Source organism: Armigeres subalbatus, chromosome 2 (genome assembly GCF_024139115.2).
Source record: "Armigeres subalbatus isolate Guangzhou_Male chromosome 2, GZ_Asu_2, whole genome shotgun sequence".
NCBI classification, from domain to species: Eukaryota; Metazoa; Arthropoda; class Insecta; order Diptera; family Culicidae; genus Armigeres; species Armigeres subalbatus.
Genome location: NC_085140.1, coordinates 364235864 through 364249048, shown reverse-complemented (window position 1 = coordinate 364249048; position 13185 = coordinate 364235864). Strand labels below are relative to the sequence as shown.

Here is a 13185-nt window from a genome sequence, read left to right as displayed (position 1 = left end):
TTTCGGCTCCGTAGCGCTTTACGGCAAATGAGCCTTCCAAATAAACGATAGTTAAAAAAAAAAAAACTTGAGAAATCAATTGCAAAAGTACAAAAGCACAACAAATACTAAGGCACAATTACTATTCATGAGCTACAACACATAAAGGAAACTAAGGGTGCTATTGGACCTCAACGAGAAACGTCTATCAATTAAATACCGTAAACGTATCCCATCTAAAACTTTATTCTTGGTAACCTGCTGCAGCGCTACTGTTTTTATAGCACAAAGTTGGATTGCGGTCCTATTTGGGCAAATTTCAATTTTCCATTGAAATCCGGTACTCGATTCAGAGTTTTTATGCATGTTCTTAAGAAGTGAAAAAAATATTCAAAATCGTGTTTTTCTAGAAATATGTTGTCACTTTTAAGCATTTCTCCATATTTATATTTTATTCCAAATACTGATACCTCGGTACCGTAAATACCGGTTCTCATTGGTGTTTGGTACCGGTATTTTCGGTACCTAAAAACGCCGGTATTCCCGGTATTTTCGGTACCGGTACTACCGGTACCACAACCCTACTGGCAACCTGTCGAACTCATAGATCAGGGTGATTTCTTGCTAAATGCATCTGTAATTTAATAAACAATGGAGACATTTCTTCAGGAGTTATTATTTTCCAACGAGTTTCTGTAGATGTGTTTTAAAGGTTTGTTTCGTGATTTCATTAAAAAAGTAAAAGATTGTATCCCAGACACGACTGCAAATTGAACGTGGAATTTCGAATTGGGTGATAGTGGATGCGAAAATCGATCATTAACATTTTATGCATGTTTTATGCCGGATGACTAATAGTCGAAATGTAGGCAATTTGCTGTACAAGTAAAATGTCAACATTGCCTGAAGGAATTGAATAATGTTTCCATATTAAAATGCATTAAATCAATTGTTCGCAATACTGATCGATTCATACCAAAATCTTCAGAATCCGTTTAATAACAGCTGAGTTATTGGCTCTTACTTCCTGACTTCTATTCGTGGCGGTCCCAAGTTTGAAACTTTGGAGTGACCCTCCCTATCTTACCGAAGGACGTATATACATCTTGTGTAGCATGTATAATGGATAAACTAGTCGAAAATGTTTCCCACCCGTAAGCACCCTATACCGGACCAAGAAATTGAACTCACCATCTCCGGATTGGCAATTTTACAACCTTTGATCGCATGGCTAACCGGAGACTCTACATTTGCTTCCTTCGCTTCGTAAACAATTTTCGTTTGATATTAGGAATTTTCAGAAGTGAAGCAGACAATATGGTATAAAGGCATTTGGCAATAGACCATTTGGCATAGAGGCCAATTGGATATAACTGACAATGTGAGGGTCATGACATTTGACATAACTTTTTGGGTAATAAAAGATTTCTGATTTTAAATAGTGCTTGAATATGCATTGTTTTGAATTCTGAACTAAGTACTGGCAGAACATGGTTCAGGGCAATCTACGTTGTGATTCTGTGGAAGAGAATCAGGCAACAGTAGATACGCTACCATATTTGAATGCAAACACCTCTTCTGAATAGAGCGAAATAGAAAAGCATGTGCTTCTCTACGGTCATAAATTGGATGTCATCCCTTCTCGAACATCACGTGTTTTTTTTTTGATAGAAGATAATGATGCGATTTACATTTCTTGTATTAAAACTTTGCATGATTGTATATTTGGGGCCCTCCTTAGCCGTGCGGTAAGACGCGCGGCTACAAAGCAACACCATGCTCAGGGTGGCTGGGTTCGATTCCCGGTGCCGGTCTAGGCCATTTTCGGATTGCAAATTGTTTCGACTTCCCTGGGCATGAAAGTATCATCGTGTTAACCTCATGATATACGAATGCAAAAATGGTAACTTGGCTTAGAAACCTTGCAGTAAATAACTGTGGAAGTGCTTAATGAATACTAAGCTGCGAGGCGGCTCTGTCCCAGTGTGGGGATATAATGCCAACAAGAAGAAGAAGATGATGATTGTATATTTGTATATCTGATTGTAAAATTTGTTTTTTTTGGGTGTTCATATTTTGCAATCCAGCGTTAATTCTATACCAAGAAATATGATAAGACCTCAAGTCAGGAAAGACTGATTTCGAAAGACCGATTTGACAAATGCCACATGGTCACGTTATTCTGCAGGTAGGTAGGTTTACTGCTCCTGGGCATAATTTCCTATCTCCAATGTTCATCCAGTCAAAAACAAAGCAGTAAAAGGGATTTGTAAAGTAAGCGACGAGATTAGCGCTGCATTCCTTTCTGTCCCGTTGAGATGAATATATGTTCAGTGAGATGGAAAAGGAGACAGCTTCCTTTTCTACTTTGATATTGTTTTCATGGTTTTGGTAGTAGTCTCAGGGAACTTTCCATTGTATTCGATTTTAAAACAAAGACATCAATGCAAAAAAAGCAAAACTTGTTTTAGGGGAAGGAGGGGCAATATGCCCTTGCTAAGCATAGACAGCTTTTATGCTTTAGCTTTAACGATTTTCAGTGCTTGTACCTCTTGCAACAGTTAAACAATAGAGCTGCTGATGCCAGTTTTAAATTTGAGTTAATCGCAATCATATTGATCATGGGTATCTGTTCCATTATTAATAACATGCTCCTATGTCAATAACATTCGCAAAACAGGCAATTTAGGCTTAATTTGTGTCGTGTTTTGTTGTTTTCCGGCGTGCTCACTGCTGACAAAATTACAAATATGAGAAATAAAACAATTAGCGCACCAATTCTTTGTTTTCGAATGGTATTGATTTGGTATGGTATGAGTTCAAGGAGCAGTTCCCCTACTCACATTTCAAAAAAGTGGTGTTATTTCGTTGCCGGAAAACTCATGAGGCAAAACGCCTTTTAGCCGGCAGCTCTTGGGGAACAACGCACCACGCGTCCGCGAATCAGCATTCTGGTATGGACAGTGCGTGGAGTCGCGTAGTACATTGTAGGTTTGTCCCATTAGGGCGTTTTGCCTCGCCAAATGTTAGATGTTTCATCAAAATGTGGAAAATCTCAGCTTTTCCTATATTCCTGTGTATATTATTTCGCCTAACCTACATAGTTTTGTTAAGGCTATCTCAAACATGGCAAATATAAGTTTTGGGGCCTCTCCCCCTAATCATATTGACAACAAATGATATAAGTTGATGTATGGTAGAACGGAGCAAAATGGACTAATGGGGTAAAACATAAAATCACTCGTAAAATCGTTTATAGTGCATTTCATTTAGTAGTGTCCCAGGGCAGCTTGAAGTAGCTGGAAGTTATTCCCATCTCGCTCTTGTTCATTTGTTGACAAAAAAGAACGAGCAGGGCGAGATAAATTTCGAGCTACTTCTAGCTGCTTATTGGACAGCATTAATATGTAGTTTGTTTTGTTAATTTTGCATCTGAAATGGTTCGGTATTGTGGATAATATTGGTAAAAACATCGAAACAGTTTTATTGTTTGAACAGCATTTATTTTCTGAATGTTTTTTTCTTTATTAAAAGATGATTGAACTGGAATTGCACGACGCTTGAGTCGTGGTAAAAGTTGTGTGAAGGCAGTTAGTCCAAAGCTGTTTTATCTCATCTCAAAACCAATTCACTTCTGCTTTTCGGAAAATGTACCGCAGCTGATAGAAGAAATAAATAGTAATGTTCGATTATGCTGCTACTGGCTATAACTCTGGAAATCAGTAAACGTTCTTAATAAACGCTCAAGTTATGTATAACTAGCGTTCTTTTTTTACTAGTTTCGGGACCCAGCCCGAATGTTTAGCTTGTTTCGTTTTGTACCAAAGCCCATTTCCCTAAATTTGTTTCCGTGGTGTGACGTCTAAATGAATGCATCATTTGCCTGAATTAAATTTCACGAAAAGCACAATTCCACCAGAAAGTATTTCGTAAAATGTTTACGGCAAAAAACATCGTAGAGCGTCATTTTGCGGAATTCATTTGGAGTTGTTTACCATAGTTTTTTTTATTTGTTCTTCATTTTTAAAATTATGATGGATAATTTCGTCTCCCTAAATTGAACTTAATTTCAAATTTTACTTAATTGTTGATCGTGTTTTGCAATCCAATTAAAATATTTTTGAAAGCGATATAAGGAAAAAAGAATATGATGGAACATATATACCAGGTATAAAGCGAAGGAAGAAGATAACGCCATCTTTAAACAAAATTGTTTGCTAGGTATAAGGCGAAGGGAGAAATAGTCCTTCCTTTAAATTACCGCATTTACCAGATATAAACAAAATATAGGAGATATTATTCTTCAAATGATCAGAATTTCCCAGTGTAGGGCGAAGATAATAGATTTTTCCATGGAAGAACGCGTCTGTCATTGATATGGGGTAAATATTTTTAAATTCTGCTACCATTTTTGTCATCGAAAATGCCAATCTGCTATGTAGCACTTTCCTTAAAACGGCATACTGTGAAATGGTACATTCCGTCATAAATCGTTCCACGAAAAGTTTCAATATGTGAAATGGCTGATCGCGAAAATGTGATCGGTGAAATGTTATACAACCTTTCGTTATTAATCACAAGCTTTGTGGCAAAATGTGGATTTTTAAATACGAACATTTTGTCAACATCCTTGAACTATGTTTCAGGGACAACTTCAAAGCAACCCAGAAGATGATCTGGAAAGCTGTTCTGAATGGATTATGAACTCGATTGTTACTTCACCATCCAAAAAAACTGAATTCAATCACGAAACTAATTCCATAATGAAGAGATGGTGTTAGTTAGTAAATATTGTACGTTGAATTTGAAACTGGACCTGACGGTTTGAAATAGCCGACGTTCAAATTGTTAGTCGATGAAAGAGTGAGAGAGCTCTTACAGTTGCCTTTTAAAGTGCGAGAGATCCTTGTACTGTTTACGCATTTTCCTTGCTGTTTGTTCTGATTATATTTGACAGCTAAAGCACTTGGTTTTGCTTCCGACTCAAGTTTCGTGCTCATGAAAGTGCAAAAAATTGCCACACAAAAAGCGTAATCCAATGGTTTTCAAACATGCTTTCAGATGCACCAAATTAACAATAATACAGCTTCATTTGAATCAATAATTAGAATGCTTATAATAATGTAATAGTCCCAAATTGAAACGGTGTTTTGAACGATCTCAAGCAAAAACTAGTTGGAATCCGTCCACCGACTAAATCTAAAATATGTGTAGGAGCATCGAAACCATCATACAAAATATATGTCAACTTAGTTTATTTCATGTTTTACCAATTAAAATTTTCGTGACAAAAGTTTGCAAAAAGAACTGACTCGATTGGTTCATTGATTTTGTTTCTATAAGCTACGACCTATTTAACAAGAAATAGGATTCTGAGCGAAATTAAAGCCTTCTATTCAACTTTGTTGTACGAGGAAGACTTAATGTGATTGATTATTCTTTAATTGTAAAATATTTTTTCAAATTCAAGATTTGCTCAAAACGATAAGAAAAATTAAAAATACAAATATTTTATTAAAAATTAAATATATAATTAGGATAAGCACTTGTACACAAAACCCATAAATTGACTCTCTTGACAACCGTGTGTTTATATTTTATATGTGTTATACATGGCGCTGCTAGGATCAAATGTATTTTGGTAGAAATTGTTTCATAAATTCAATTTTCTAAAGTGCAAATGTCAAAATTGAGCATTGCGGTTATACGATAAATTGTTATCCTTATAGCTCTACCACACGGTTTCCATATACAATTTCCGATTCAAATACAATCTCAACGTTATTTTTTACTCAAATCCAGTCCCACTGTGCAACCACCATCGGCCCCCAGATCTCTCATATTTGCCAAAACGTACCGAAACGGAAAATTACGACCCGGCCGACGATTCCGGTAGGTGGTGGATTATTGTTTGACTTTTCGCTTTATGATCTGGTTCCGAGCCCGTGACTTGGCGCGTGGTTGAGGCGGCTGGCTCTGGCGGGCGAGTACGACGACGGTGGCAGCAGCAGCAGCCATTGCAAAGACGACGGTTATCTCTCGGCTTAGGGAGAGCTAAATAAAAGTCTCGGGCTCGGAGCGCGAAGCGCAAAGCGCTTCTCACCGGTCACGGCTGTCCGCCGTGGCGGGGCTGCGGCTGTTCTCGGGAGGTCTAGGAATCACGCCAGGCTGAAGCAAATAGATAAGAACTTTCCGCACTGGCGCGCAGCGCTAACAGCGATCGAGGCCTTTGTGTGTTGGGAGTATTAGGAGGCTTTGAGGATTTCTTTGACCTCCCAGAGTGGTTTGGAATGTTTTGAGATTTGGGACATGAACGTCGGCTTGTGTATGTCGGACGAAGAGAAGTTGATAAGACAAATAGCGTGTAGAGAATTTGTGGATGGTATAATATTTGAAGAAAACATAGTGTGGTTTATAAGTTTATTCTGTAGCCTGTTTGGTGATCAACTTCAAAAGGTATTCAACTCCTTTTACTTGAAAGACTTTATTTTTGCTTGTGCAATTTAAACTTAAAGAAATTGCATCGAAACCTATTCTTATTTGCAAAGATCGAATACATCGAACGAATCCATTGATCTTTTCCTCTCTGATTTTGCTGGACTAAGCATAAGAGTTTATTCGTTTTTGCGTTTTGTGATTTTGAACAATTACCAAAATACGGATAATAGTAGTGGGCCCTCCTTAGCCCTGCGGTAAGATGTGCAGCTACAAAACAAGACCATACTGCGAGGCGGCAATGTCCCAGTTTGAAACTTTTAACGGACAGACACACAACCCTCATTCTCCTCAATTATCAAAGGGCTGCACGACGTAAGACATAAGTACATTAAGTATAAAAACGTTAGACAAAAAGGACTTAGGGCATGATTCTGCCTTCTTCATGTAGTAGGCAGTTCTTAGACGCATGTTAGGTAGTTCATGAGAACATCCAACATGCTATAACTTTGTATTCAAGAATATTGGAAAAGAGACAATACAGTATTGACCCGATTTTGTCACTCCCCGATTTTGTCTACCCCCGATTTTATCACGTTTTCGACCCGATTTTATCAGGTCCCGATTTTGTCACCCCAAAAAATTTTGAAAATTTTATTCATTCTTTTTATTTTCGTAAATAATACCGCAAATAACGTTGATTTCCATGAAATAGCTTTCACCGCCTGTAGTTTATTATAAATGACTTCTGAGTACCTGGGAAGGATACTGTAAGCATTTTCGAGCAGAAATAACTGGTACCGTTCAAGCATTTTGTCTTTCCAAGGCATAAATTGATTCATATTTGTGAAATATGTGCCATATGTGCGTGTGATATGTGCCATCACAAATATTGCCCTCCGCTCGCTTTCAAATCGACTTCTATAAAAACATTCTTCATGCCTGCCGTATCCTAACGGAACTATCAATTTTATACTTTCGCCTCTAATTCTATCATGAACATGTACGTCCAAGTTTGGAAGATGATATTAGCATTTCCATATCATTGTAAATCGTTTAACTTCACGTAGAAGTAACACACACGAAATCATTAATTTAGTAAATTTATCTTGTTACCAACAATGTGTATGAGATGTTTTTCCAAAATTTATTAGGCATATTTATACACAAACCCAATCGTTTAAAATGTGCAGCAATCCCAAATGTAATAAACCGGCGAATTTATGTCAAATTGAATAGCGTTTGCTGGTGAAAATTTCGCTTTAACTCAGAAAGATTAATGATGACCAATTATAACATATTTCGATCAAGAATCTGAATTATGGATTAGAGTTCATTATGTGCTTCCGATGTGGATTTCTTCCAGTGTCGTGAAAGTCGTTCCTCATCGAAGTCTCATCATAAATTTAACCATCATCAAGGTCTAAGCAGCCCCGAACAAACAACTCGCTCAGCCATCGTCACCGTTGTCGTCATTTAGGTCGTTCGTTGTCCTCAACTTGGTCATCGTCGCCGTCGCCGGTTATTATTGGCGCCTTCGTATGTTTTCCCTCCCCGATTTGCAATAATATCTATAAAATACAAAGTTTTTCTCTAGCACTCACAGAAGGTACCTACTATCTTTCTATCTCTTTTCAACCCTCATTCTGCTTTCTTCCATTCTGGGCTCTGGAAACTATTTTATATTGTCTTTCAATCTCTCTCTCTGTGTTCAGTTGTATCTCACGCTCGCCTTTTTTCTACACCGCTTTGACTTGACTACCCTTGTGGGACCCGCAGCGATCGCGATCGCTCGAAATCGCGATAAGTCCCTTAAATCTCGGGTCGGCTCAAAAGCAGAACCCACGAAAAACAAAACAACAACAAACTAAGAAAAAAAACTTACAAGCAACACACAATATCGTCGATTCCTGGAGGTCACCTGGACACACCGCACTCTCGGCTGGGGGCCACCATCTTTCGCTTTGGTTCTGGAATCCCCGGACCCCGTAGCCGGGCTGCAGGACAGTTTGTTGTAGGAGTGTTGAAGCACGGCAACGGATAAACAAAAAAAAAATCTGTGTACAAACGAAACAACAAAACAGCTCACTAAACAAACGATGCTTTCTCCTATGGCCGGCCGCTCCCCACTCCGACTGCGCCACCCGCTGCCGGGAACCAGGCGAGACGAAAGGGATCCCGCAGCTACACAGAAACTTTCTTGAACACGACCAGCGTCTCCGCACCTCCGATGACGTCGCTGTTGCCGTCTTACACCCCTTTGCTGACTCCGGACCACGACGTCGGCGCGGGCTATCGGTTGGAGAAAATTTCACGACATTTTTGCACTTGACCTAGCACTCGATCAATCCTATCGACTAGAATCTTGACGGATTTCTCCGGCAGCGGTGGAAGCACGTCCCGTATCTTGGCCGTGGTCGTTCGCTCGAACAGCTCGTTCAGTCGCCGACCGACATTATTGTCCCGCAAATGCTGCAGGGCGGCTATAGTCGACCGCCGAAAAACGCACAAGTTGTCCAACAGAAGCCCGTGGTAGGCTTCGTACTTTTTGAGTAACCGGTAGCCGTGTAGCAGACCGGACTCGTTGTCCAGAAAGACCAACAGCTGGGAGTCACTCTGGCGGGCGAGATTGTGCGCCGGGGCAGCCATGATGTCGGCGTTCCACTGGAAGTTGTACAGGTTGTTGACTACCCGATCGAGGTTGGCTATCAGGTAATCGAATACAATTAGGTCCGACCATTGGGCCAGTTCGACTAGCCGCTTGAGTACCGGCTCGCCCAGGGGAGCTCCTGGTGGACGAATGGGCTGCAACTCTGGGGGCTGTGTAGCCCCGAGGTGGTCGAGCAAGGTTTTGGGTGGTTTGGGTAGATCGAGCCCTTCAGTGATGTTTTTGATGTCAAGCTTGTTAAGATGTCGTTCCAAAGGTTGGAATGGTCTTGGAATGCCAGCTGGTTCGAGGTTGCCGATCCATTTGGTGATGACAACCGGTTTTGTAGATTTCCACTGCGAGTTGGAAATATCGTCCGTCACCGAGGACCATAGCTTGGTTTCCATGTCGATTATCGATGCTGCACTCGGTGCAAGGTTTGTAATATTTAGCAGCTGTCCCAAATAGAAACTGAATAATTCACCCTGAATCTGATCGGTATTTTGACGATATCGGGCACATGCTCGTGTTCCATCGCGGAATACAACCATTCGATTTTGCATCCTTCCACATCCCACCTCCAAATGATCGACTTCAGCGTTCTGGAGATATCGCGTCCAGGACTCGGTTTGTCTTTTTCCGAAACCCTGAGGAAGGGAATTTTCGACCGTAGATCCCCAATAGATGTCATTCAAGATGACACCGTCTGGATCTTCCGAATCATGTTGATCATAATTTTGATTGACGATGTCGATTATCGGTTCATCCTGATTTTCGCCCTCCGTTTTACCGGAGGAAAGGATCTGTTCGATGATCGACGGTTGAGAAAGTTTCTTCTCTGGACCTTTGTGAAAGAGGCCATCGGCCGTTCGTCGAACTGTGTATTCCTTTATTGAGCGATCTTCGGGGTCAAATTTTTTGATCACCATCGTGTCCTTGTCGTCTCGCTGATCGATATGGAATGCATGCCGGAAGACGTCTTCAGCTTTAAGTTTCTCTTCCGCTATGAATGACACCGAGTTGTACGAGTCCTTCCCCCGAAGATCGTCGATCGTTGGAAAATGGGGCAGTTTGTGAGGTAAATGTTCGAACCTTCCTAATGGAAGCGGCCCAGATTCATCGCTGTCTATGCTAGCGCCACCACCTGCTCCACCACTACTGCTTCCACCGGTATCAGTGGATCCTTTCGTCACCGCCTGTGACATTCCAATTAGTGGCACAAACACGCCAAGTGCCAGCCCCAGAGAAAACGCAGCCATAACGCTCAATAAACAGGCCTGCCGCTGAAATGCTCGTCGTCGTCTCGCTGTGATTGACATTGTATCACTATCACGATCTTGATCACAACTTCCACCGGCTTCCACGGTACGAACGTCAAACATTTTGCGCGTCCCTCGCTCTGTTCCTCTGTAGCTCTCTCTCTCTGTTGCCTATGCTGATGCTGCTGGTCTGTAAAACACGATCGTAGAGCTGAAGATGCTAAATGCTGGATGCTGCAGCTGTCTCGATGTATAATTGATTTATTCGAGTGATAAACTTTTTACAATCCTATTAAATCTCTTCGCTTGTTACACACTCGTTGACGCAGATAGGGCGGTCATTTCACAACGCTGATACTTGTCTCCGGCGGAACGCCGATTTGGTCCGTCGCGAGTTTCTCCTACGAGTGTTATTATGATATGTTTTGAAAAATTACACATTATTAGAGATTCTTATTCGTGATTTTTTCGCTAGCCCCTCGTGCGATCCACAAAGTTGCGCGTTCTCGTTCTCGCGTATTTTTCCGTCACTCGCGATCACTCATTACCCCCAAGATCATACATAGATTATCACAATTTTGTGGTTATTACTATCGCAATTATGGTTCACAGCAGATTCGAAAAAAACTTTTAACCTTTTTTTCTCCCTCTTCTACACGAATTCTTTACAAGTTGAGTTCTTTTCTTCCAAAGCAAAACTCAGATTTCACGTTTGTTTTCATCTTATTTCAGCTCGTTTTATCTTTTCTTACACCCACAATTTCTTCTTGGTTTGAAAGAATTTTTTCGCTTATCTCCCTTTTTCGCTTGAACTTCACCTCTCGATCAGGGTTCTTCGCAGAACGCACGTTTGGTATGTCTTCAGTCGACCAGCACTAGAATCCGTCGAGGGCGATCAAAATTGTACAAGTTTCAGTACTTGAACTACACTTGATTTTCTGCTTGAACTCTAATAACAACCGGTTGTTGGAAAAATGTAAACTTTTCTTCGTCAAATTCTTCGCTTGGTTCACATCTCAAATTACGAAGCTGCCGTCGGTCGTGGTCGCCTTTGCCTGCGTCGTCGAATGCTCCACTCAACACTTTCCATATGTTTAATTATTCATAAAAGACACCACACTGGCTCTCTCCCCGTGGCTCGGAATGGAGCTGATCTTGGGCTTTGCATTACCGCACCTCCTTCGGTCCTTGGTGGCGGCCGTTTTTCGAAAACATCTTTCTGTTTTGTGCGCGCTGTCTCGGGGTAACTCTTTTGAAACTATCTCGTTTTCATATTTTTTAGTTCGTCCGTCCGTCCGTCTGGCTGCCTCTCCTTTTCGAAAGCCCTTTTACGCTTGTTGGACCAAACTTTGGACGAGCGTGCGCCCGCGCCTTCCCAGGTCTTGTAAAAGTGCGACGGACCTTGGATGGTTTTTGGCTTCTCTCGCCTTATCTGCCCGTCGACTTTTCAAGCTGCTTTTCAACTCTTAGCCTGTCTATCTCCGCCTGCTCTCTGTCTCTCCTCAGATGGCGGATTTTTAAACGGCTCTTAAGTACGCCACCTCGCCTCTTCCACGGTGGATCTCGTGTTACACTTTCCTTAGCCGAAAAATAATCTTCCTCGCCGAAGGAGAAGGCACAGACAAAAACCAAAATCTTCTTAACCCGAGGACTGAGATTTTCAACAATTAACTGTTATCATCGCTGTTTGCGCCTTTCTCGTTACTGCGCTCGTTCACGATCTTTCGATTTTCACCAGTAAAAACAACTTCCCGTCGCAAAGTCCACAATTGATTGTTCTCAGTGTTTTTCAGAAAAAAAACTAAACAAAAGCCAAATCCACACACGATCACGATCGGTGTTTACCGAATGTCTTCGTTGCTCCAAAAATCGGTAACCCACGGTCTGGATGCCACACAATCACACACCATCCACGGAGGACTCTTTGCAGATCGTTGCGTCTTTCCGTCGACGAACGACATCAAGTCAGATTCGCTGATTTATTTGACACCCGTTGCTGGCTCACCAACGGAGGCGAAACTACTGCTCTGTCCCTCTATTCAATTGATTAAAACTCGCGAAGCGCGAACGAAAAGATGGACTACTTGTAACGAAATCTTGGGCAAGACTGGTGAGTTCTGTCGCCTGCTTGGATGGTTTCGACTTCACCCTCGGCAGCCCAGAGCACACTCTCCGGTACTGCACACACAACACTCATACCGACGCATCCGGGACACAGGAAAAACCTGCCCAACAGGTCTTTAACGATCGCTCTCTTTCTCGCTTCCCTTAAATCACGCACCAACACATGTTCATGTCATACCGCTCGCGAGAGCGCTAGCGAGCTTTTGATCCCCGCTGCGCCTCCTTAGCCTAGGAAGGTGCGATGCAGCTTGAATGAAATGATCGCTCGATCGGCTCACGCAAGAGTTTGCTCTCACAAATTTAATAACAATAATCGAGCTCACGCAATATGCGGCCGCGAACCTGCGCCTGGGAGATGATCGCGCGCATCTCCCACGAAAATTTACCTACTTCTTCTCACGCGAAGGCCCGTACTGAATATAACTTCTCTCGGAATCCAAGAATACAAGCAACTGTTCCGGAGAGCCTTGCTGTCATTGTGTGTGCGCCTCGCCGTGGCCAGTGTGGAATGAAAGAATTCTTTTCTGCAGACCAAGTGCTGCCCAGTGAGAGCGCAACGAGCGTAAACAAATATAATACGAAATAATGAGAATTTCGGTGGTTTGCGGAAGGATCGGAGGATGAGGCGAGGTGCCCGTATCCAGTCACTTCCTCATCCCGCCAGATGGGATGGTGGTGAGGTATGCGGTGTGGGGTTATCAGAAGAAAATATGATAAGTGTGCAAGAATTAGGAGAGGCTT

General features: G+C 41.8%; 1 protein-coding gene across 1 annotated transcript; it reads right to left on the bottom strand.

The window, feature by feature from the left end:
• Positions 1-4068: 4068 nt before the first annotated feature.
• LOC134213014 (extracellular serine/threonine protein kinase four-jointed) lies at positions 4069-12395 on the bottom strand. The gene has a single exon (XM_062691461.1). The coding sequence runs from the start codon at positions 10441-10443 to the stop codon at positions 8707-8709; it is 1737 nt and encodes a 578-aa protein (XP_062547445.1). The 5' UTR covers positions 10444-12395; the 3' UTR covers positions 4069-8706.
• Positions 12396-13185: the final 790 nt, after the last annotated feature.

What these genes read in the sequence shown, in the direction of transcription:
- LOC134213014 (XM_062691461.1), bottom strand. Translation starts at nt 10,443, where the DNA reads ATGTTTGACGTTCGTACCGTGGAAGCCGGTGGAAGTTGTGATCAAGAT.